This window comes from Bos mutus, chromosome 23, assembly GCF_027580195.1.
Source record: "Bos mutus isolate GX-2022 chromosome 23, NWIPB_WYAK_1.1, whole genome shotgun sequence".
Lineage (NCBI taxonomy): Eukaryota > Metazoa > Chordata > Mammalia > Artiodactyla > Bovidae > Bos > Bos mutus.
This window is the reverse complement of record NC_091639.1, coordinates 9,745,232-9,770,936: the sequence shown is the minus strand read 5'-3', so window position 1 is coordinate 9,770,936 and position 25,705 is coordinate 9,745,232. Positions and strand designations below refer to the sequence as shown.

Sequence of the window (25,705 nt, the reverse complement as noted above, 5' to 3'; positions counted from 1 at the left end):
TCCTCTGAAATACCTTGAGGGGCTCCAATCAGTGGAAAACCAGCTCACTCCCTTTGATAAATTCCACCCTACCCACCCTGATCCTTCTCTCTCTCTCCTACACACATCTCATGATCATTAGGCACCTAATCTCATCTTGTATTAATTCTTTGAAAGCATCATGACTCTCCCACCAAGTCAATTCTGTTCTTGTTTCAAGATTTTATCTGTTTTTGGCTGTGCTGGATCTTCGTTGCTGCTTGGGCTTTTCTCGAGTTGCAGCGAGTGAGAGCTACTCTCCAGCCGCAGTGCCCTGTCTTTGCAGTGGCTTCTCTTGTGGAGCAGAGGCTCGAGGGCACGCTTGTGTCAGTAGCTGCTGCATGTGGGCTCCGTAGTTGCGGCTTCTGGGCTTCAGAGCACAGGCTCCAGAGCTGTGGCACACAGGCTTAGCTGCTCCACGGCACGTGGGATCTTCCAGGATCAGGGATCGAACCTGTGTATCCCACATTGGCAGGTATATTCTTTACCTCTGAGCCACCAGGGAAGCCCCAATTCTGTTCAACAAAAGTACTTTGTCAAATATTCACTGTCCTCATCACTTTCTCTGCTGTTTTTTCCTCCTGTCTTGTTCTAACGTTAATCTTGTTCTAATGGTACTATTTGAACAAGGCTAGGCTCTTAGGTACGTTATCTTATTTAATCCACAACACATAATATGCAGATTCTCTTTTTATTTCACATTCTAAAGAACTGCCAGCTTCGGCTTAGAGAGCTGACTCCCCTGACCAAGGTGGTAAAACCTCTGGTGAAGCTGGACGTCAAACCAGCTAAAAATGCTGAGCTCTTCATTACACCAGTGGTCTCCCCAGCATTTCTGGTCAAGCATTTGAGGATGGAATTGATACCACTGAAAGGGAATCTATAGCTTTAACAAGCATTTTACGGGCATTCATTTCACAAAGAGCCATTTTCCAAAGTGGATTCACCTACAGCGCTTCCATAACTTTTACCACCACTTGCACTAGATTGTTCTTGCCATTTGGGGGGTAATGGAACGATTTGAGAATTTTGAGTCAAACTCCACGAATCACAGGTACTGAGCCCCTGGCTTTACACATCCTTCTGAAGTAGAAACCCTCCCCATCCTTCCCACCTGTGGTCATGGATGTGGTCCAGCTGATCGTGTACTGCCTGGTGGCAAGGCCACTCAGGGGTGGATTCAGGAGCATCTCTGGGAGGAAGAGGCTGCTGCTTCAAAGAGATCTGCTGCTAAGTCACTTCAGTTGTGTCCGACTCTGTGTGACCCCGTAGACGGCAGCCCACCAGGCTCCCCCATCCCTGGGATTCTCCAGGCAAGAACACTGGAGTGGGTTGCCATTGCCTTCTCCAATGCATGAAAGGGAAAAGTGAAAGTGAAGTCGCTCAGTCGTGTCCAACCCTCAGCGACCCCATGGATTGAAGCCTATCAGGCTCCTCCGTCCATGGGATTTTCCAGGCAGGAGTACTGGAGTGGGGTGCCATTGCCTTCTCCTCAAAGAGGTCTACCTGCCATAAATCCCACCCCACCGCCCCACTCAGAGGACGTTCTCAGCCAAGCTTTCATCTCTAGAGTTTCACCTTGGGTTCTGGTTCTCAAACTAGTTTGCAGGCCTCCCAGCACTCATCCCAAAACCTTATGAGTAGTTTGAAATATAAAAGAGAAAAGCACTCCCTCTTCACATGCACACATTTAATCACATGAAAACTATGACAGAGGCCAAAACAGTCAACTTGGCATTCTTTTAACTCTCTAATAATAGCGTGGGCAATATTCTCTTTGGAAAGTAAGTGAGGAGAGGGCCAAGTTTGATAAGAGAAACCCAACAATTGCCAGAACATCAATGGAACATTTGAGAACGCTCTTCTCCCCATGGCTGGTGACTCCTGAGTGTCCACGTCTTGGAGTTAACTTTTGGCTGCTGCTTCAAGAACAGACCACTCAACCGGCCTCACTTCCCCAAAGGAATTCATACATAAGATGATGGGAAAGTGTCCCTTCTTGCCTTCTTTGTTTGGGACGATGGAAAACATGAAAAATGAAAAGTATTTTCTCATGCCCAGAACACCACTGGAGTAATAAGGAAAATGACCAAAAGAAGTCTGGAATCTGGATAGTGCTTTATACTCTTTCAAAGCATTTTCACATACATTTTTTTTTTCAGTCAACACATATGACAACCTCTTGGTTTACAACAGAAAAAGCAGAAACCATGGGATCTTGTCCAGAATCAGACAGCTAGGAAGGGGGACAGCTGGCCCCAGCACCCAGGTTGCACGATTGCTCCAGCATTTTCTCTCAGGTCCCTACATGGCTCTCTCCCCTACTGCTGCAGTCTCTGACTTCTTCTCACCCTCCATAAGCACGTTGCTTGTCAGTTACAATGACATTGAACTGAAGATACGGATTTCAAAAGGAGAAACACCACAAATCCTTTTTTTGACAAGAATACACAGATGAATTAATAAAAATAAATGTGGCACTCTCTGCTCTTGCCTCTTTATGGATGTCTTTCCCAGATTCAAAAGGCCCAGTTGGGGGCAGTTCACTGACCTGCTATTTCTATGTACACATCCTACCCCTTGGTAATGGAAGGGCCTTCACGGCGGGAAATTAGTTGCTAAATATTTCCCCCTGTCTCACAGCTTGGCCTGTCGATTTCTCCCAGACACAAAACATCTGGGCTCAGACAAGAAAACACAGCACATTCAGAGATGTGCTCCAGATGTGGAAGAGGACAGCTGTCCTCAAGAGTCTACACAGGACCAGCTCCGGGCACTCGGATTTCCCAAGGTCCTTTTCCAACTGCATCTCACCACAGCTTTTCTAGGACTGGAAAAAATAAAAAATACCCCCGTCCAAGAGATTGACCAGATAGCTGAATAAAACGCTAAGCAGGTCATGAAGCAGCAACACTGTAAAGCACCCTGCAGGCGGCTCCATGCGTGGTGGTCACATCAGAATTCTCAAAGCCCTGCTCACGGACAGTGGGGTGGGATCCACTCTGGTATGCTTCGGTCAAGCAAAGGGCTTCACAGGAAGGATGTTGTCTTCACGTGGGGCTCATGCTTCTCCTGTCCCGGGTGACATGGATGCACACCACGGAGCCTTCGGCCTCAGAAAAAAGGTGCAGAAACCCTGCTCACACCAGTTCTGTCTTGTGAAGAGTCACTGGTTCCAGATGCTTATTTGGAGAGGTGACTGGGAGGAAAGCATGTTCCAGGACAGGTTTAGAAAAGTCTGGAAATATACTCTGCTGTCGTGCAAACTTCTGAAAAATAAAGTCAAATAAAAGAGATATGTTGAGAAGTAAATAATTGGAAAAATGCATCACCTTGATTTAAACTTCATTCACTAGGAGCTGGCTGGGCAGCTCATCTGGGAGCCCGCTTGAGGCAGGCTACCTCACTCACTCTATGGTGGGCTGGCATTGTTTCACTGGTATCTCTGAACCTCAACAAGGAGTCACAGACTGCGGCCATTTCCAGACCCTACCATTAGGATTTCCTGCATGGAAAGTCAGTGCCTGTAGAAACGGGCATTTGCCAACAGAACACTAAAGTCACTCGTTTTTAAAATTTACCACCAGGTCATTCTAATTATGGGCTTTCCTGGTGGCTCCATGGTAAAGAATCTGCCTGCCAACGCAGGAGACCCAAGTTCGATCCCTGTGTTGGGAAGATCCCCTGGAGAAGGAAAATAGCAACCCACTCCAGTATTCTAGCCTGGGAAATCCCATGGACAGAGGAACCTGGTGGGTTACAGTCCATGGGGTGGCTAAAGAGTTGGACACAACTGAGCAACCAAACAACAATTATCTTCTCACATGCAAATAACTCTCAAGACCAAGCTGTAAGTTTCTTGAAGGAAGGACATAGGTCTTAGCCTTTTTACATCCCCTCAGTGCTTACATAAAGCCCTGTACACGGCACATGCTCACTCATGCTGGATCCATGTCTAAAATAGCAACCAGAGAGATGAGTGTTGGGCCAGAGAGTTCACTAAGTGACCAGAAGGGCCCAGTGAGCAACAAGAACCGGCCCTGGAATAGCTCCAGGGTGACCCATGTCCTGGTCCCCAAATGGACAGTACTTCCTGTTCCTGCTAAGGCATACGAGACCGATCACTTCTTGGTGGGTCAGGACTGGAGCTGGCCCTGCTCCCCAACGACCACTGTCACTCCAGGTGAGCAGTCATGCACGAGGAGGCGGGGGGCAGAGAGGAGTCTCAGCTGGAGTCTGCACCCAACAGCTCAAGGGCGTGTCAAGGACACCCACGTTACAGGCCAGCCATCCTCCACCCAGGCCACGCCCTGTGTACCTCTGACTTCTCAAGGTTAATGCTTAAAACGTAGAGGAAGTACCAAAGTTATTAGAGGGAATCTCTAAGACAGCGGTCCCCAACCTTTTTGGCACCAGGGACCGTGGACCAGAGGTGGTGGGGTGAGGGGGATGGTTTGGGGATGATTCAAGAGCATTACATTTTTCGTGCACTTTAATCTGCTGCCACCCCTGACTGAACAAGAGCTACCAATCCGTGGCCTGGAGGCTGGGGACCCCTGCTCTAAGAGAAAAGAGTTCAAGGGCAGATGAAGGAGACAAATCTACTACTGGAGTGGACAGGCTTGCTCATCCACCTATGGGAGGAAGAGCACCTCTCCCGGTATTGGACGGGCAAGGTCCCACTTTCTTCCAGCATATCTATAAGCCCTGTTGGTGCTTTTTAAAAGACTTTTTTCTTGATGTGGACCATTTTAAGTTTTTATTGAATTTGTTACAATACTTCTGCTGTTTATTTTTTGTTTGTTTGGCCCTAAGGCACATGGAATCTCAGTTCCCCGACTAGGGATCGAACTCGCACCCCAAGCACTAGAAGGTGAAGTCTTGACCACTGAAGGGTGAGGGATGTCCCGGCCTGCTGGTGCCCTAAGAGGATCCTTTCACCTTTCACAAACTTTCTTCACCTCCTGATTCACTTTCTCCACGCATGGCTCTATGCAGAACCACCAGATGGAGAACAAGCTGGGAGCCTCCCGTAGAGAGTCTCACTGTCTGGGGACCTCAGTAAGGCCAGGGTTCTGAGAACAGGTCCCTTGCTATTATTAAATGATTCGCACCATCTACAAAACACATTAAGATTGATGCCCCAGGTGATCTTTTAATAATGAGAGATGTTTGCAAAAGATACTTACGCAAGTGAAAATGATGAGTGTTACATAGAAAATAACCAGAGCCAACAGCAGGACGATCTCAGCTCTGTAGTTCTTAAAAGTCTCTCCTCTGTGTCCCTTAGAGCATCCTGCAAAAAGAAATAAGTAATATATGAAGCCACTGAACGGACTCTTCTACCAAGGTGAAAAACCAAGCATGCTTTGTTCCGGCTTTCTGAAGTCCTCCTTGTCGCCCCTCCTACCCTTGAGTCTGTCCCACAGGCAAGGACACAGGTTATACTGGCAGGGACACCGGACCTTGTGCTTACTCTGTGCCCGGCTGCGTGCAAAGGGGTCGACAGCCAGCATGTCACTGAACCTTCAGGGGCAAGGCTGAGTGTCCCCCGTTTGCAGAAGAAGGAACCAGGGCTCAGAGAGGCTGAGGTTCTAAGGCAGGTGGCAGAGCTGCCCTCCTATTATGGAACAAGTTGGTGCTGATCCGTCTTTGTAGGATCGTTAAAGCCCCTCCACCTTGAAAGCCTGGGGTTGACTATACTCACTAACTACAGTACAAGTGGTAAGAACCGCCTGCCAATGCAGGAGACACAGGAGACTTGGGCTCTATCCCGAGGTTGGGAGGAGCGGCCGGAGGAGGAAATGGCAGCCCACTCCAGTATCCCTGCCGGGAAAACCCCATGGATGGAGGAGCTTAGAGGGCCACAGTCCATATGGTTGCCAAGAGTCGAAGGCAACTGAGCACAACAATCAACAATATACGCTACTATATAGAAAACAGGTCACTAACAAGGACCTGGTTTACAGCACGGGCAACTCGACTCAATACTCTGTAAGGGCCTAAATGAGAAAAGAATCTAAAAACAGTGAATATATGTATATGTATAATGATTCACTCTGCTGTACAGCTGAAACTAACACAACATTGTAAATCAACTATATCCCTCTAAAAAATTTGTTTTTTGAATTTTAAACAAAGCCGCTCCACCAAAGCCGAGAGCAAAAGGGGGCTGTTAAAGGCTGTGGTCTCAGTGCTGGGCAGCGGGGCGGGGGTGGGGCAAGTCCAGGAGGAGGGACGCCTTCAGCCCAGGAGCAGACTGGGCGGAGACAGGCTCTCTCGATGGGGAACAGCATCCAGCATGCTGTTTCGAGCAGCGAGGTTGCCCCTGGAGTCAGCTTGAGGGCTGGAGCAGGAGCAGGTGGACTCCAGGTGACTGGAGGGTTCCACCCCCAGGGTCACAGGGGGCCCTCCAGAGAACTGTGACCCCTGAAACTGGATTCAAACATTGTGCAGTGGTCTGGGGATGGATGTTCAGAGGTCTGCGACCCCAGAAGACAAGACCTGAGAGCCATTGTCCTGACAGTTCTAACATTTATTGAGCACTCGGTCACCCCCGGGCAGTGCACCGAGCATTTCCGTGCAATACCTCGTTCAATCGTCACCACAAGCCTGTGTCATGGATGATGTTATCCCCATTTTGAAGATGAGAAAAGCAAGGCTTAGACTCAATCAGAGGTTTGCCCAAGGTCACACGTTAATGAGCAGCTGAGCTCATATTGGAACCAGATCCAAGTGGCTCTAGCCTGACCACTTAATTTGGCGACCGCAACGCCTCTGCAGAGGACAGAAAAGCAAGTCAGCTGTTCTCTGCTCCTTTGCTCCCCGCTCCCCATGGCACACACCCGCCCTCTCTGCTCTTCCTCCCGGATCGCTCCATTTCTCATTCACGTGAATGATACTCCGGGCTGACTGCAGGAGGCAGCAGGGAACAAAGCAGAGACTATATCAGGGCAGGCGTAAGTGCCACGAATGCAAACGCAGTGGAGTATAGGCCTGGACACTGAGAAGCATATAGGGTGTGTGTGTGTTGGTGCGAGATAGTGAACCAAGTCCAAATACTGAGGAACTTCCTTGGTGGCCCAATGTTTAAGACTTTCCTTCCAATGTGGGGGGTGACGGTTCCATCCCTGATTGGGGAGCTGAGATCCCACATGCCTTGTGGCCAAAAACACAAAACATAAAACAGAAACAATACTGTGGCACATTCAATAAAGACTGAAAATGGATCACGCCAAGAAAACTTTAAAAAATCCAAACACTGGCCCCTAACCAGTGCTTGCCCTCTCATGAGTGTGGGAATACGATCTTGAGTCAGATTCCTTTAAGCTTCTCCGTGGAAGGAGACAATAGCTGCTACACAAAGTCAGGGTCTCTGTAACGACATGTTTGTCATTTCAAGCCTCAGCCACTAACAAGAGTTGGGCCAAAGTCAGATGCAAGGCATATTTTAAACTACATCAAGAAAAATTACAGAAAAAAGTCCAAGGAGATAATCCTTATCTTGACACTTGAGTCCTGGTCTTACTGCACAGAGTAAAAATGTGCCTTCTACTTGGGAAGCCTCTTGCTGGACGCTTTTTCTTTGGCCTGAGTGGAGGGATTAGGACATCCAATTGCTGTAAAGTGGGAAAGAAATGCTGTTCTCATGTTGAAAAAGGCGGAAACATGTAGCAGCTCTCTTAGGCCAGATTAGAGAGCCCCCAGTGAGCAGAATATTGCACAGCTATCTGATAAATTCCAAACTACCCAGTTTCTCTGTCTTCCAAAAACTAGACTTGGAAACTTTCTATTGGCTCCAAAGGACTCTTATATGAATAAACAACAGTCAGATTTAGTTGCTTGACTCCATTTGGCATCCACCCCAATCAAACTGGGGTAGATCCCTTAAAGAACAAAACGGAAAAAGCAAAAAGAAGGCAGAGAAAGTTACGCTACCCTTGCAGCAGAATTTAGCTTTCAGCCGCAGATGTGATCCACAGCTTCTGAATTAAACTCGGATTGAGCGGATCAAGGTCGGGACTTACAGAAAGTGCTCTGTGCGCTGCAGGAAGAAAACAGGTGTTGCAGACCACCTCACCTGTCACTTTGAGGATCACGGTGCCAGTCAGGTTTCTCTGCCCTTCCTGACCCACCAGAGTGCACCTGTAGGTCCCGGAGTTGCAGCTCGTAGTGTTTTGGATCCTCAGGGAGTACAGCCTTTCCCTGGGGGCCTCTGAAGAGTTCCTCTGCTGAGGGGATTGCAGGTCTTCCTGGGTCACCTCCACCCTTTCTGCACCTCCGTCTGTGAGCTGTTAAGAAAGAATCACATACAGACTCAGGGACCGAGAGTATATAAACTCGTGGTTGCCAAGGGGGACGGCGTAGGGAGCGGTGGACTGGGCGCTTGGGATTAGCAGATGCAAACTTTACCCAGAGAATGAATAAGTAAGAAGGTCCTACCGTATAGCACAGGGAATTATATTCAATATCCTGAGACAAACCATCTTGGAAAAGAATACGGAAAAGAACGTATACACACATAACTGACTCACTTTGTTCTACAGCAGAAACGAACGCAACACTGCAAATCAACTTTACTTCAATAAAATAAATTTAAAAAGCAAGAATCAGATTTGCTTCATGCTCTACTGTCAGAGCCCACAAGCCCTTGGGTCTCTGAGACGTCAAGATTCTACCTCTTGCTTTCATAAAATCTATCCTCAGCTGGCTGTTTTAAAAGAAGATACTGTGAGTATGTGTGATGTTTGCAGGGGGGGAGGAGAGAATCTAAGAGGATTCTTTAAGGTTCCATCTCTTTTTGGAATAAGATCAGGACTGCATTTTATGATTCTCTGTATCCCAACTTCCACTCTACGTGAAGCAGTGTTCCTGTTGACCATAACCTTGCGTCATTAATGATTACGTGATGAAGTGCATGAATCAGGCTGAATCACATTCTCTTGCCGGTTGTTGTCTATTCAATGTTCTCTTCTTTTCTTCAGATACCAACTCATCCAGTGACTGACTCTTATTTTTGTAGCTCAGGGTTTTATTTAGAAAATGTTCCTAAATCTGTTAAGGTCATTGCCAGACAACTTGACAAAAAAACACAGAGATTCAGATGAGCAAAGCCTCCCGTGAAGAGTCATCCTGTTCTTCAGAGACTGCGCACATGTGGGCTCAGCCATGACCCTGCAGGATGTACCACACTCAGCCCTCTGCTGCAGCAGGAAGGCAGCTGATAACAGCACCTCGTGGAAACTCTCTGTGTCAGGCCACTTGGCAGTCGCACCAAGACACACGTGGAAGGGCGTGTGTGCGTGCTAAATCGCTTCAGTCGTGTCCGACTCTTTGCGGCCCCATGGACTGTAGCCCACCAGGCTCCTCTGTCCATGGAATCCTCCAGGCAAGAATACTGGAGTGGGTTGCCATGCCCTCCTCCAGGGGACCTTCCCAACCCAGTGATCGAACCAGTGTCTCCTTGGCTCCTGCACTGCAGGCAGATTCTTTACTGCTGAGCCATCAGGGAAGTCCCCATGGAACGGCAGTTATGACTTAAATCACTGAAGTCAGGATGGATCAGCCTGACAGGAGTAGATGCCAAGTTTACCCACACTAACCTGGCTGGTTTTCTTTCCCCGAACAATCTTTGTTATTAAACTGGTGGAGTCTTTCCATCATCTTCTAGTTTCATGATTAAGTACACACCATGTTCACCATCAATTCTCTCTCCCCAGGTATATTTTTAACTGGCCTAGTTAACTTGCTCATTGGTCCTCCACTGAAACGTTTTAAAGCTTCTAAACCTGATTTACATCAACAGGAAAGCCAATCACTGTTTTCAGAGCTCCAGGGCAGCCCTGAGCCTTTGCTGAGTGACTGGGGACCAGCAGGGAGCCTGGGGTCCGGCCGCATTCCTTCCTGGTCCCTGGAGTGGTGCCCACACCAGAGGGCCCCTTAGGAAAAGACACCACTGCTCTCTCTGGCTCCACCTGCCACTGTTTGATCTCCTACAGGGAGCATCTCCTGTAGGAAGCACCGTACAACTCCTCTCCTAGTTTCAATAGGCAATCAGCACAGGGAAATAAATGACCAAGGAATGCGGGGAACAGAGGCAGAGGCAGCTCAAGACAGGAGACACACACGTGTGTGCACACACACCCCCTCCTTGGTTTCTGCTTCAGGTATTAGGTCGGGGGATGCACCGTGAGGTCCATGCGAAGCTCGGGTTCCCGCCTCCGCGGCCCCAGCTCCAGCGAGCACGCCTGTGGAGTGGCCTGCAGAGACATCTGGTGGTAGATTTATCGCTCCTGCAAGAATCCCCGCTTCATTCACTCCCAGCACCGGGCTGAGACTAACAGCTTCTCTCAGGCCGAGTCTCTGAACATCAATCCCAATTCTTGAAAGTTCTGCTGTGTTGAAAAGTTCCTTCCTAAATAATCAAGGATCTACAGACTGGGGCATTTAGGTGTTCAAAGAGAAAGCAAGAAAACAAAAGAAGGAGTTGTGGTCAAGGAACTGTAGGCATCCGACTGATTCTAGAACACGTCTAAGTTAGCCCAGTTCTCTTTACAGGCATGATGAAACCAGTAAGTGTAGCCTTATCACGTACCTGCACCTCTCCCCTCACCCACTGCTTGACGAAGAGCTCCCCTGGACCACAGCTTTTGGTGGGTCAGCTGCCCAGGACCATCCAGGGTCAATTGCTTCCAAGACTCCCCACCCCCACCTCCACCTCAAAGGCCAGTTTGAACCAATTAACTCACTCAGCTTAATCTCTGCAGTCCCCGTGATGCTGTCTCATCCTGCTTTGCTTTTCTGAATTAACCTCCAAATGGGTTCAACTCAGATTTCTTTCTAACAGCACAAAAAGTGAACATGTTAGTCGCTCAGTCATGTCTGACTCTTTGCAGCCCCATGAACTGCAGCCCCCAGGCTCCTCTGTCTGTGGGATTCTCCAGGCAAGACTACTAGAGCAGGTTGCCATTCTCTTCTCCAGGGGACCTTCCCAACCCAGGGATCAAGCCCTGGTCTCCTGCATTGCTGGTGGAGTCTTTATAATCTGAGCCACCAGGGAAGCCCCTCTTTCTAACCAATATCACTGGAACTCAGTTTTGCTAGAAATCCCTGTATTCGAAAAGATGTGACCTCGGCTGCAACAGTCATTTTGAGATTATCTACCTCTGGTTTTCTCCATCAGGGGATCTTCTCTCCTATCCAGTGACCCCTCCCTCAACTCAGAAAGGCCTGTCTGAAAGTCAAGATCAAAACTGAGAGCCCCTCTGAAAGCTGGTAGAAATATAAACTATTGTGCTTTATTTACATGAAGATGGGCCCCTCATCACGATGGCTGCTGGGAACTGCTGAATCGAGTGTGCGGTGGGGATCAGAACTGACTGGCAGTGGCTTGCTGTCTACTTGCAGAAGAAAATTCATTTTTAAAAAATCAGCAGTAATAACAAAACAGTAGTTTAAGTGATGGTCAGATTTCCACAGGTGTCTGGCAAAACCTCCGGAGAGGTTATTTTCAAATGGCAAAGCAAAGGCAGGGTGAGGTCATGAATGAAAGAAGGAGAGGAAAGTCAAAGAATCCCAAAGCGGCCTTCAGAATCCTGATTTACTGAACCGCAGCAGCCCTCAGTGAGATCAGGCAACAATATCTTAACTTTCACAGGGTCATCTTTCAATGACCCCTTCCTGGGTCTTCTTGAAAGACCCAGAGAACTGAGAGAAGTACTGGCTGATAACCTGAGTCCTCCTGCCAAAGTAATGAACACTTCTCTGTGCCTGATAACTCAATGTAACAAAAGGACGCTTCTGTAAATTCACGCAGTGCACCTGGAAATTGTTCAGAGCCCTCCCTTAGCTTCAAGCTGTAGGTACACACGTTGCCTGTGCTACTCGCCCTGCCTTTTGCGTACTGCTGCAAAAATTTAGTTGTAGTTTTCACATTAATGTCACATGCTTATGATGGAAGTGAGGCGCTAGCAGTCCCAAGAGACTGCACGCAAAAGAGACTTCACGCAAAAGATCAAATCCTCGGCTTCAGCACAGCGGCCAAGCAGCCGTCACACTGCGGTATAGGGTGACTTAGCCCTGGCTGAAGCAGCACCGTTCAAGAATCAGAGGAATTTCAGGGGGAGGAACATGGAATTACAGCAAATGGGCCATCCTCAACTTCGCCTGGTTTTATGAGTTCTTATAAACACTTGAGCTGGCTCAAAACCAACCACTGGCAAGAACAACTCCCAGCATTCCAAATCCCAAAGTGTTTCATTGCCTCTCTGCAGAAGCGTTTTAGGAAATAATAATTTATAACAAAAGGAACCCTCAGATTCATTCACAGCCAGGCATAATTGATGGGGACTATTCAGCGCACACTCTGCGAGGGCTGGACCACAGCACGAAGTGGGCAAATTAATTCCTCAAAACATTCACCCCAATTATGTTTTTAAAACCCAAATTCCGTGCATTAACTCTTATGCTGACAAATTCCTTCCAACTGAAACAGCGAAGGGTGAAATATAAGACATCCCATTTTCAGAAGGCCTATAGACCTTTGACTTATCTCAAGGCCTCCAATTTGACTAAATAATTTAAACACCATATTCATTCTCTAAGAAGGAGACCTAAGCCTTAAATTAAAATAAACTCTCTTTAATTTGCTGAATACTTTGCCAACAAAGGTCCATCTAGTCAAGGCTATGGTTTTTCCAATGGTCATGTATGGATGTCAGAGTTGGACTGTGAATAAAGCTGAGCGCAGAAGAATTGATGCTTTTGAACTGTGGTGTTGGAGAAGCCTCTTGAGAGTCCCTTGGACTGCAAGGAGGTCCAACCAGTCCATCCTAAAGGAGATCAGTCCTGGGTGTTCATTGGAAGGATTGATGCTAAAGCTGAAACTCCAATACTTTGGCCACCTCATGCAAAGAGCTGACTCATTGGAAAAGACCCTGATGCTGGGAGGGATTGGGGGCAGGAGAAGGGGACGACAGAAGATGTGATGATTGGATGGCATCACCGACTTGATGGACATGAGTTTGAGTAGACTCTTGGAGTTGGTGATGGACAGGGAGGCCTGGTGTGCTGTGATTCATGGAGTCGCAAAGAGTCGGACACGACTGAGGGACTGAACTGAAATGAACTGAAGTCAAACAAATACAAGTAATAATTTTAAAGGCATGTGAATTAAGTTTTTTTTAAAACTGGTGTATAAATTTGAACTAGAGAGAAACAAATCAAGTAAATATCTAAATATGGCTGAAACAGAATCAATATTTCAGTCAAAATCCTTACTGTGAGAAGTTCTTTAGAAGTTTACATAATTTTACCCAAATATATGCTAACTTCATAGATTACCATAGATTACCTAGATTACCATATACCATATTTGTTCCATTCCTACAGCAAAGAATTTTGATTTGACAACCTTGAAATCTGAATTTATCACATATATGATGTGTTTGGAATGTGATAGGAAAGTAAAAGAAAAGGAAGACATTTTTTGAGGGGAAAATATGTGTGCACACATATATGCATATAAATATTTAATCCAACAATTTAATTAAACATATTTAAAGGAATGGACATTAAGTACTTAAAGGTGGTATTAAATTAATCTGATATATTCCAATCACATTGAACAGCTTTTTTTTTATTGCATTTCCCATGCACTAACATTCATGTACCTTGGTTTCTAACTCAATTAAAGTGCCAATATAATCCCCATTCATCATAAAAACAGCTCTTTATAACGTGCAAAATAGTTTGGCTCAGAGGTTGATGTCATAATGAGGGTAGAATGTATGAGCATTAACATCGTTTTTTTCTAAGTGTAGTTTTATTGGAAAAATGATTTTCCACTTTGAAATTTACTGGGTCTAACAGACAGATTGGATTTATGGCTGTTAACAGAGCCATGAATATGGCAGAGGCAACATAATGAAGAGCTTTGGACTTGGGCAGATGTGGAAACAAACCCCACGGCTAGCTCTGCTCTTGGCGAAAGGGACTGAAGAGCTCTCAGGCTTCATTTGCTCCCCTGAGATGGGGGAAGGGTAATTAACATCTCCCAAAGTTGGTGTGAAGACACCAATGATGACGTAGGTGGATCATGGAGCATAATGTCAATCACACCTAAAAATGTTACCACTCTTTTTTTTTCACAGCTAAGGTTTCCTTCAGCATTCTAAATACTTTCCTGAACTTAGGAAATATTCAAAAACACATTATTTACTGAATGAATGAGTAAATTTTAAAAACAATGAGTAAGTCGATCCAGAATCAGAGGGCCTGAGGTCAAGCCCAGGCTGCTTAATCAGATAACTGGGTCATTGCTGGGAAATCCCTTCACCTCTGACTCCCATTTTCCTCACCTGTAACTACCTACTTCCCTCTGGGTTATTTTAAGGATTGAATGAGAAAACATATAATAGTGCTTCTAGGTGGTAATGTTGGATATAGCAACTGGGGTTGTATCCCATAGCTTTCTATCTCCACCCACCCATTCAGTCATTTCTTCCTGCTGATCCTTCCCGTCTCCTCTCTGGCAAAGCTGTTCTAGAAGTCTCAATCTCTGCTCTAGAAACAAGTTATTTTTCTATCCACAAGGTCTCCAAAATAGCCAGAATATTCTGAATTTACTATGGCATCATTGTAATTGGCAAACCCCTCTGGAACTAGGATTTGAAGAGAAGGTTAGGTTACTCACTGTTCATGCCAATCATCCTTCTCCCAAGAGGTTCTTAGGGATCCTGCTGGACCTTGGAGGGGCATTCCTGAATTCTGAATCCTATGAATTCATATTCTTCAAGGGTGCTACCTCTCATTCTAGAAAAGGCACACTGGACACAAGCCTGGCCTCTGTGACCAGAGAGACTGGTTCTGATGAGTCCATGACCCAGTCAAAGCCACTTGAGCATAATCAGACATTTGTTGAGATGGAAGAGGCGCAATCTTTTCCTTGGCACTTGACCTTGGGAGGACAGACAGGTCGGCAGTTATCGGTGACTATCTCACTGCCTCATGGAGGCTGACAATAAAACCAACACAAAGGAAGGGCAAGTTGAGAGACGGAAAGTCACCAAGCCCTGTGGACAGTCACGAGTCTCCACATCTAGCCTCAGTCCAAACTGGGTGGCTTAAAGCAGCAGAAATGTATTCTCTCACGGTTCTGGAGGCCGTTAAATGCAGCATCAAGGTGCTGGTGGGGCCACGCGCTCTCTGAAGGGAAGAATCTGTTTCATGTCTCGCTCCCAGCTTCTGGTGTTGCTGGAAACTGGCATTCTTTGATCTGTAAACACATCACTCCAGTCTCTGCCTCCATCTTCCTGTGGGGTTCTCCCTTTGTGTCTGTGTCTGTCTCTGTTTTCTTTTAATGACACCAGCCATTGGATTCAGGGCCCACCCTGATCAAGCATGACCTCATTTTAACTTGGTTACCTCTCCAAAGACCTTATTTCCAAATAAGGTTCCACTCACAAACACCAGGGATTAGGACTGACACATGTCATTTTGTGGGACACTAACCCACAACATCAACCGTAACTGAAGTATGAACTACATTTTCATTTAAAAAAACTGTTTCAACTATAGAAGCCGATATATTCCCTTTTCTTGAAGCCAGTTTTGAAGGATTACAAGCCTTCACAACAAAGATTGCTAATGGATAGGTGCACCTTGCCCTGCTCCTAAAATAATCGCGGCACATAAGGGAGAACCTCACACGGCTCCAACCTCAAGGCCAGTGCTGTTTTGTCACTTGGGCTCACATGGCTCCCACTCCTCAGGGGAAGAGACACCAGGGTCTGACTGGACTCAGAACCTCTGTTCTCTAGAACTGACCCAGTGAGTCTGGTCATAAGTGAATATGAATTGCCCACAGCAACGAGCGTCTGTCTTTTCCCTTTGGCTTTCCCCATCGGGACCAATAATCCTAGACAACTACCTGTTCTGGGATCTGTCTTCTCTTAGACAATTGAGACAAGAACATGCGTAGATTAACTGGTGCTCCACAAAAATATCAAGTGATATTCACAAGCCTTGGGCTCTTACATCTGTACCAAAAATACACAACACACAGAGAAATTTTACCCAGGTATACCTCAGTGCAAAAACAAAGTCAAAAATGTGCTTCAGGGTGGAAAGAGTCTTAGGGAAGTACTTTAATTCAGCTCTGGTTTGAGCTAAGGACTCTTGGTAGAAATTTGGGGGTTATCCCAAGGGTTTCCAGAAAGGGCTTACGGAGAACAGTTGTATTAATAGAAGGAGGAAGCCCCCTTTTAAGGTAATGAATCTCTTTTTAGTCCTGCCCTACATAAAACCTTCCCTTATGTCACTGAGACCTTCTCCTAACTTCCTCTTCTTTGTGAAGTGACAAACCCATATACAGAACTAAGATAATCAGTCGCCATGTGATTCGGGTTCCCCCTTTTATTTATGGAAAACGAGTGTTTGCAGTTTTTAGTATTTCACTCTCAGCTGCCTTTTCCCTCCCACCCCTCTTCCAAGCTGAAAGATTTTTAGCAACACTTCTCATCATGGTCCAAAAATCTCAGTGCCCCATCACTTTCATCTAGCTGGGATTTCTTCCACAGCCTGGCTCACTGGTCCCTAGATCCACATGGACAGAAGGACTGGTGACCAAGAGAGAAAGGGGAGGCAAACCCCAGGCCCGCGTTGCAGGCTCACAGTTAACCCACCGGCAGCTTCACTGCAGCGCAAGACTGAAGCCTGCCTCTGACACTCATTTGCTAGGATGAATTATATTCTACCTCTCACCATAAGAAATACGATTTTCTTCTGACATATTTTCCATTATGTTGTCCTCTTTGCTTAAAAACTGTCAAAGGCTCCTTGATGCCAAATGGACCAAATTCTAGCCCATATGATTCAGCATTCAGGGGTCTTCACCCTCCGTTCCCAGCCTGTTGGTGGTACTACCTGTTGGTCCTCTGTGGTATAATCCTCCCTTCCAGATTAGTAGTTACCCATCAGCTCCCCAAACAACACCTGTGCGTTCTTGTGTCCAGGCCTCTGTCCTCTGGCCAATGTTCTGGATTGGTCTTAGGACAGCCACTGCCAGGCCCAGGACCTGGCACACACTTGGGACATAGAAATATTAACTAAATGATGAAAATGTAAATATGACAGACATCTGAAAACTAACTTTATGCCTTTCATAGTCTGACCTAAAGGTTATTCAATCAGGTCAAGTAATACCGGTCCCAATGGGGATGATACAACTTTTCTTTGACGCTCACACAGGCCTTGTTTTTTACATTGCAGTGTTTCGGTGCTTCTGTATTTAATATATAAATGTTTCCTTCTTCTCCTAAAACATCTCAAATCTTATCTTAAAGCAGACAGCATTCTAGAATCAGGTAAGTGCGGTGAGCGGCATGCATTGTCTCTGCGTGGGGCCGTCAGAGTTGGTAGCTGTACGCTGCTACCTGCCCGGGCCGTTCATCAAGCCTAGACCCTCTGTGGGCTCCTCCTTAGCGCCTCCTTGCTTTATGGTTCATTATCACACAAGATGCTATAGAGACAGAAAATAGGAGACTGGCGTTGCCCACGGCGGACGGCTCTTAACAAACACATCAAGGACGAGTAAGAGCCATGGAGCGACTATCCTGGAACTTTCCAAGGGGCCACATACAAGCCATCAACCTGCTCTCCTTTAGTCCCCAGGAGAGCCCCTGACTTGCCACAGCTGCAGCTCTTCTAAATATGATAAAGTTCAAGTCTGCTCTAGCCTCTGAAATCATGGTCTCACTTCCCCTTTATCCCTTCCCTTGGAAATCATCTAAAAAGGGCACTTGTCTTGTGACGCAGGTCTGTCCTCTCCTCCGCAGTGTCACTCAGAGATGAAACCTGAGTTTCATCTCAGAGATCCTCTTTCGATATGTATCCACACAGGCTGTGGGGGCTCCCAGAACCATAGGAGATGGAGATGTGTTTCCCTCGTGAGTAACCACTCATCATTAGCAGTGGCCAACCCCACCCACGCCCAGACGCTCCGTGCACCAGCGCCATCCTGCCCCTCCGGACCTACTGCAGCCTCGTGAAAGACAGCATGGACCAGGCCACCCCACGAGAAGCACAGACTGGCCCCTGAACGGATGGTCTTCCTCCTGGCAGACACGGAATTGTGCTATGATCTTCTTGTGCTAGAAATCTAATCGGAGGTCACAGCCGTTGGTAGAAGAGGGCTGGCCCAAGGCCTATGTGCCTTATAATATCTCAAAACATCTCCTCCCAACAACCACAATCTATTCACGATCTTAACAGCTACGCTGGATGCATATACTGCATTTTCTATTTCTTTTCAATCATTCACTCTGCTTTAAAGGGTACAATACAGGAAGGGAGGAGAGGAGGTCCCATTCTTGGATCCCAGTTGGGAAGAGAAAGAAGACTTGTGCTAACTGGAATGGGGCTACCAGTGCCCACTCTTGGCTCCACCTTTGACCCCATGCCCCGTGCAAGTGTAGATTGCATTCCTCAACCCCAATCCCCTGTCTTTGTATCTTGGAAACACAGAGAATAAGATGGACATTGTTTCTTCCCAACTCACCCGAATGTTGCAAACACCGTCTGCTTTGAGTCTTTTGGTAAAAGGCACATGATAAGAAACACATGGTTTACATGGGCTCTTTTGTTCATTCCAAGTAATCAGTGCCAACTGGACAGTGGCAGAATGCTCCGGGGTGCCAGGGAACTGAGTGGTAAATGGATTTTTTAATCGTGAGTCATTATAACCGTAATTGTGGGATGCAGAAAACCTGCAAGAATGTGATTCAATCTGGTGGACGGAGAAAACCCACACTGCAAAGGACTCTCTGCTTACTTGTCCAGCACACAGCCCACAACTGTGCAAAGTGGTTTTACCAACTACCCTACTGATGATGCAGTGAGGTTGGCTGTGGTCACCAGACTTAAATTCCCCACTTTATAGCTACCTCTAAAGCTTCAGAGAAACATTTTACAAGAAAGTTGTGGGTGAAAATGACAAGATAATCTTCTGTAAAACAAAGAATTTTGGTATTTCACCACTGGCTTTATTTCCAGAACACTCTATTGGTTTTTGTTGTACAAGCACAATTGATGCAAAAAGTATAATTACTGGGCTGGAAAATAACAAATATCTACAGAATATGCTGAGATCTGTTAAAAAGAGCTTGAAAAACAAAGCATATCGCTTTCAAGGTATCTGATTAGTTTACTGAAATAGCACAGCTCTCCTAACCACCACGACTCCATCAGTTTCTTTCTTAAAAAAATAAATTGGGCATGATTTTTCAGTGACCCTATTCCATGGACCAACAGAAAAAAGACAATGCCAAGAGACTATTGTCTTTTTTCTTAGCAGAGCTTTGAGAGCCCTTCAGGGTAAAGTTTGTAAGAACTGTGTTCAACAAACAAGCACATACATAATAAGGTTACATCACCAGCTGACATCCAAGGAAAAGCCAGAGGTTAATCGCTCTGGTTTACTACATCATTCCAAATGACCTCGTGCAAGAAGATTTAACTTGACAACTGTTTGAACTTTACAGTCTGAAATTTCATCTACTTGTTTCATAAGTACTTTGCAATTACTCCCCTGGGGATATTAATATTGTTTTCCCTTTTTAATCAGTCTGGAAAGGATCATGGTTTCATGTTTTCTCCTCCTTTTAGATAACCAAGTCCCTGCCTGGCTAGCCCAAAGACACTTTCATTTTCTTTAAGGAATTAGGATAGAAAACAGAAATAACAAGACAGACCTCTAAGAACTTAGGCTATGGAGCCAGATTGCTGGATTCAAATCCCAACTCTAGCGTTTAGCCAGCTATGTAATAGTGAGTAGGTTACTTTAGCCCTAAGACTCAGTTTCCTCATCAGTGATAGGCTTTATCTCTTAAGTCCACTGGAACTGCTGATGCATGAAGACATGTACCTCAGAGCTTGCCAGATGGTGACTACCCAAATAATACTGGTTTTCCAATATTTCTGTTTAAATACTATTGTTTTTACAAGGGAACAATTTTGGAATTGCTGTCTTCTCTGATCCCACAGTGACTAAGGTGGAAATGAAGCAGGAATAATAACAAACCTATTTGCATACATAACACAGGGCCCCCGAGCCTCAGCACCATTTCCACCGTGCATAATCACAAAAGGTTGGCCTGAATTCACTGAGCACCTTTGAAATGAACAGGGCAAAGGCTGGGTGCCGTGCAGGAGACACAAAAGCTGTGGCACTGTCCCTAGGGAACTGACAATCCGGTGAGGAGAGAAGACACACACACAAAGAGATAATGGTCCTAGGCTGCCTTGTTAAATGGCTAGATACTTGTGCAGGTTCTCACAGCATCTTTTATGGCGGGCAGAAGAAAACCCAGCGTTTTGTGGAAAACTACAAAGGCACAGAGATTGCCGGCAAGGTAAGATGACCAGGAGTTGGTGATGGACAGGGAGGCCTGGCGTGCTGCGATTCATGGGGTCGCAAAGAGTCGGACGCGACTGAGAGACTGAACTGAACTGAAGATGACCAATCAGCTAACCAAAGCAAGGCTGGGATAGCATAGTCACTGGGCTTCAACCCGAGGTGCCATTGTGGCAATAACCTCATTAAAGGTGGTGAGCAAAAAAATATAAATAAACCGCTGACAGCAAACAGTTGGATTGCTTGGGTTTGCAAGGCCACCACAACCACAATCTTATAAGCTGAAAAGGTTAGAGTTGAGAGGAAACCTTAAAAAAGCGTCAGTCTGACTCAATCCTCTTGTTGTAGGGTAGGTGACACTGCTCTTACACACGAGGACCCTCCAATGCACCATCACACAGAAGCCCTCCTTGCTGGAACTTTCAGAATGCTCAGAGGGAAGAGAAAGGGATGGGGAGGAGGCCAAGGGTTTCCCTGAAAGGGGATGACTGGCAGATAGCTACCATCCAAAAAAAGAGCCTACATCAGCTTCTATCTGGTCATCCTTCCCCTCAAATTGCCCCCTCCCCTCTCCCCAAATGTATGAGCACCGCAGTCACAAAACAGCAGAAATAATAAATCCAGAGACATGCCTCCGGCCAATGTCAAACCTTCACCAGCTGCCTTCTCCCTGGCCTGCTGACCACAACCACAGGTGGCCTCTAGAATTAATCCAAATAAGAGATTTTCTGCTCTCCAAAACGTCTTATCTGGATCATTCTTCTCAGGCCACCTTTAGAGGCAAGAAGATTTGAGGTCCCCAGGGGAACGACATCTATGTCAGCCTGTACCTGGATGCGAATGAGCTTAGTCGCGATGGGAGAGGCGTGTGCGAAGACCCGGTACAGAATGCAGTTATCGGCGATATCCCGGACCCCCAGCCACAGAGGGTCACCGGCCCGAGCGAGGTGGTTCCCCCTCCTGCAATTAAACCACCAAACCCTAACCCGCCAGCCTGGCCGCACTTACCTTGGCCCAGGAGACCGTGTAGGTGACCAGAGGGTCCCAGGGGGCAGTGCAGGGCAAGTCCACATCCTCCGAACAGGCCACCTTCACCTCCTGCGTCGCGGGCGCCAGGCTGCAGGCTGCAAGAGGGAGAGAGAGCTGCGTGAGCAAGCGAGAAAAGAGGGTGTTGCGGGGAGGCGGGAGGGGGGCGCCGGGCGTCCGCAGGCCCTACCGCAGCTCAGGAGCAGGAGCTGGAGCTCGCGTGACATCGCTGAGGACTGCCGGTCTGGGGCCCTGGCGCCGGCTTTTGTACCGGCGATCACCCGGGACTTCCCCGGGCGCCGGTCCCGGGGGGATCCCCGCGGGCGGCGGAAGCGGCGGTGCGCCTCCCCGGCCCCCGCGGCGGCCACCCGGAGAGCCCCGGCCCCGCCCCCGAGTTCGGCCCCGCCCCCGGGCCCGGCCCCGCCCCCCTTGGCCAGGCACTTCCCCGGAGCCCCCAGCCCGCGTTGCTGGTGCTGATGCTGCTCTGGCCTCTACCCTACCGCGGCGACCGCAGTCCCGGTGGAACGCGCCGCTCCCAGGGCTTGGCAGCCGCGCGCGCACACGCCGGACACCCTGCAAACAGAGGCGGGAGCCAGGCGAGCCGGGGCTGTTAGGTCCTTTGCGCGGAAGCGAAACCAGGTTCTGCGTGGATGAGCGAGTCCCCCGATCGCCCAGCCGGTGGTGACATCACGGTGAACCCAGGTCCTGGCACTTGTCCTGGTTCCATGATCATGAGACACGGTGAACCAGGAACCCGGCAAATCCGTCATACTTAGACCCCCACCCCCCGCCGCCGCGCCGCCCCCTCCTCCCCGCCCCCCGCTCCGCTCCCGGCCTGCTGGCGTTGTCATCCATAGCATCAGGCCTGTTTAAATTATTTCAGCAAAGGACAACCTCCCCTATTAAAACAAAGGTTATACACACATACACACACAGAGAGGGAGAAAATATATAAGAAAGAGTTCTTTAAAATCCAGAATAAAATAGAGATTGCCTCTGACCAACCAGAAATAACCTCTGGTTACATTTTGGAGTCTTGCTTCAGTGCATAGATACTCCACATGCTGTTTTGTAACCTAATTCATATTAACTTCATATTTGCAAGAGCTTCCACATCATTAAAAGGATCCAACAGCATCATTGTTACCGCTGCATAATAGTCCACCTGACAGTTGTATGATAAATTAGAACCTACTAGTGTTAGACATCACTTTTCACTTTCATGCATTGGAGAAGGAAACGGCAACCCACTCCAGTGTTCTTGCCTGGAGAATCCCAGGGACGGGGAGCCTGGTGGGCTGCCGTCTCGGGTTGCACAAAGTCGGACACGACTGAAGTGACTTAGCAGCAGTGTTAGACATGCTTACTCTAGGGTTACTAGTCTAGTGTTAGTATTAGTTATTTCTTTCACTATTATTAAAACAACTCTGTGATTATTATGATGAACTTCTGTGTAGATAAAACTTTGCTTCATGACGTATATATAATGTGATGTATTTTCTTAGAATAAATACCTAGAGGACAATGTACCAGGTTAAAGGGAATTCACAGCTTTGTTAAGTATTGCTGAAATTACCTCCACAGGGTGTCCTCACTCTTCATTCCCATCTGTGGTGCATGAACATACCTCTCTCCCAACACTCTTGCCGACGCAAACTGCTAGCTAACTCTTCCGCCTTTGTCCGCTCAAGAAGTTAAAAAGAATGACATAACACGACTTTTTCATTTGCCCTGAATGTGGCTCTAGCAAACTGACAGTCACACAAGCTCTGTGTAAGTGCCTTTCCCCCTTAACCCTCACTAAAATGACTGTTTGAATTAAGACATTTTTAAAGATGTAAAACTAGGTACAGAAAAGAAAATAGTCAAACATATCTGTATGCAATAGACTCTTTTCTAATTGTATTTGTATTTAGTGACACACTAATTTTAATATTCATTTACTTTTGGATGAGCTGTGTTTGGTTGCTGTGAGCAGGCTTCCTCTCCGTGTGGAGGGCAGGCTGAGGTGCACTCACTGGCTCCAGTAGCTGCAGCGCGCAGACTCAGTAGTCGCGGCTCACAGGCTCCAGAGAACAGGCTCAAGGGTTACAATGCAAGGGCTTAGTTGCTTCTCAGCATGTGGGGTCTTCCCTGAGCAGGGATGGAACTGGTGTCCCCTGCACTGCAAAGTGGATTCTTAACCACTGGACCACCTGGGAAGCTCTATTAGATTCTTAATTAAACATCTGTCCCTTGGTAGATCCCATACCTGCATTTAAGCTTTCTTTCCATTCTTCAGTTTTTACAGTGTTGCATGGAGCTGGAGATGCTTCAGTCTGGTCCAGCAATTCCACCACTTTATCAGATATTGTCATCTTGTTCTCCAAAATGTATGTGCCCGTTTATACTCTCCCCTGGCATCATCAGATTCTTTTTCATTTTTGCCAGTCTAATGAATATGAAATATTAGTTCCCCTTTGTTTAACTTACATGCCGTTGATTACTAGGACAAACGAAAATTATTTCTTATCTTTCAAAGCCATTGGGTGTCTTCATATCATTTGGCCTTTTCCACTGGAGCTGTTTATAAATTGGGGGCAAAATCCTTTCTTGGTACAGCGTGTGCCAAAGAGCTTCTCCAAGTCTAAGTTTTGTATTTCTCACTTTATGATGCCTTTAATGTACAAAAGGACTTTAAAAAATATTTTAATGTAGTCAAATTTATTGGTTTTATTCATTCATGGTTTATGCTTCTGGTGTTATGGTTAAGAAATCTTTTTCCACCCTGAGATCACAAGAACATTCTTTTATTTTCTTCCAAAACTTTTTAAAGTCATGCTTTCTCATATGTAGGTCTTTAATCCATTTAACTATGGTTTGATGTAGGGATTTAAATTATTTTTTCCATATGGATAACCAATTGTTCCAATGCTGCTTGCTTAAAGTCCTTATTTCCCCACTGAAGTTGAAATAGCATCTCTGTTATATACAAATTTCCATATGTGTGTGGGCCTGACTCTATTCTGTCTCTCCCTGTGCTAATGTGTGCATGCGTGCATGCTAAGCTGCTTCGGTCATGTCCAACTCTGCAACCCTATGGATTGTAGCACATGGGGCTCCTCTGTCCCTGGGATTTTCTGGGTAAGAATACTGGAGTGGGTTGCCATTTCCTACTCCAGGGGATCTTCCCTATCTAGGAATGGAAGCTGCATCTCTATGTCTCCTGCATTGGCAGGGGGTTTCTTTACCACTATCACCCTGGGAGGCTCCCTGTGCTAATATCACTTTCTTTATTGCTTAAACACTAAAGTTAGTATTCTTGATGGAAAACCCCATGGACAGAGGAGCCTCACAGGCTGCAGTCCATGGGGTTGCAAAGACTCGGACACGACTGAGCAACTAACACTTCTTTCTTAAGTGTTCCTATGGTGATGGAGTGAGGGAGCCCTCAGATTTTGGTTGTCTTGGCAATTCTTGGTTCTTTGCTCTACCTTTCACACATTAGAATCAACTTGTGAACCTCAAAAAATCTAGTCTGAATTTTAAGAGGAATACATTTCAATTCATAAATTGCAGAAAATTAACATCTTTAGACCTCAATTCTACAAATCCGTCAGTATTAAGTATCTTTTTATTTATTTATTTAGGTCTAGAGGAATTTTTTTAATTTCATACATAAAAATTTTCTGTCTTTTGGTTGCTGTATTCTGAAGTACCTTTATATTTGAGGGTGCTATTTACACATGGATATTTTCTAAACTAAGTTTTCTAGTTGCTTGTTGCCAGTGTATAAAAATTTACTTTTGTGTAGCTAGTGATCTTGCCAAACTTTCATATAATATTGACAGTTGGGGACTTTCTTGGCAGTCCAATGGTTAAGACTTTGCCTTTCAACACAGAAGGTGTGAGTTTGATCCCTACTAGGGGAGGGATCTCTAAGGGGCTTCCTAGATGGTGCTAGTGGTAAAGAACCCCCCTGCTAATGCAGGAGACATAAGAAATGCAGATTCCATCCCTGGGACAGGAAGATCCCCTGAAGAAGGGCCTGGCAACCCTCTCCAGTACTCTTGCCTGGAGAATCCCATGGACAGAGAAGCCTGGAAGGTTGTGGTCCATACGGCCGCAGAGTTGGACATGACTGAAGCAACTTAGCACACAGCCCAGGGAAGCTAAGATCCCACGTGCGGTCAAAAAACCAAAGCAGAAGCCATATTGTAACACATTCAATAAAGACTCTAAAAATGGTCTGTATAAAAAATCTTTTTAATA

The 25,705-nt window shown here is 46.5% G+C and overlaps 1 protein-coding gene across 2 annotated transcripts; it reads right to left on the bottom strand.

Annotated features, from left to right (window-relative positions):
* Positions 1–1,693: 1,693 nt before the first annotated feature.
* On the bottom strand, positions 1,694–21,827 carry CD83 (CD83 molecule). Of its 2 annotated transcripts, none has more exons than XM_005904501.3 (5): positions 21,645–21,827; positions 21,437–21,552; positions 8,099–8,309; positions 5,208–5,314; positions 1,694–3,284 (listed from the first exon to the last, which is right to left on the bottom strand). In XM_005904501.3, the coding sequence occupies exons 1-5, from the start codon at positions 21,679–21,681 to the stop codon at positions 3,159–3,161; spliced, it is 597 nt and encodes a 198-aa protein (XP_005904563.1). In that variant the 5' UTR covers positions 21,682–21,827; the 3' UTR covers positions 1,694–3,158. The 2 variants fall into 2 exon arrangements, with proteins under 2 accessions (XP_005904563.1, XP_005904562.1); XM_005904500.3 differs by having other exon boundaries at positions 1,694–3,287; positions 21,645–21,822.
* Positions 21,828–25,705: the final 3,878 nt, after the last annotated feature.

Excerpts from the sequence above, each read along its gene's own strand:
- CD83 (XM_005904500.3), bottom strand. The coding sequence starts at position 21,681 with ATGTCACGCGAGCTCCAGCTCCTGCTCCTGAGCTGCG. Across the intron at positions 21,553-21,644 it reads GCTCCTGCTCCTGAGCTGCG|CCTGCAGCCTGGCGCCCGCG; the intron begins GTAGGGCCTGCG and ends TCCCTCTTGCAG. Across the intron at positions 3,288-5,207 it reads CACTCATCATTTTCACTTGC|AAGTTTGCACGACAGCAGAG; the intron begins GTAAGTATCTTT and ends TTTATTTTTCAG.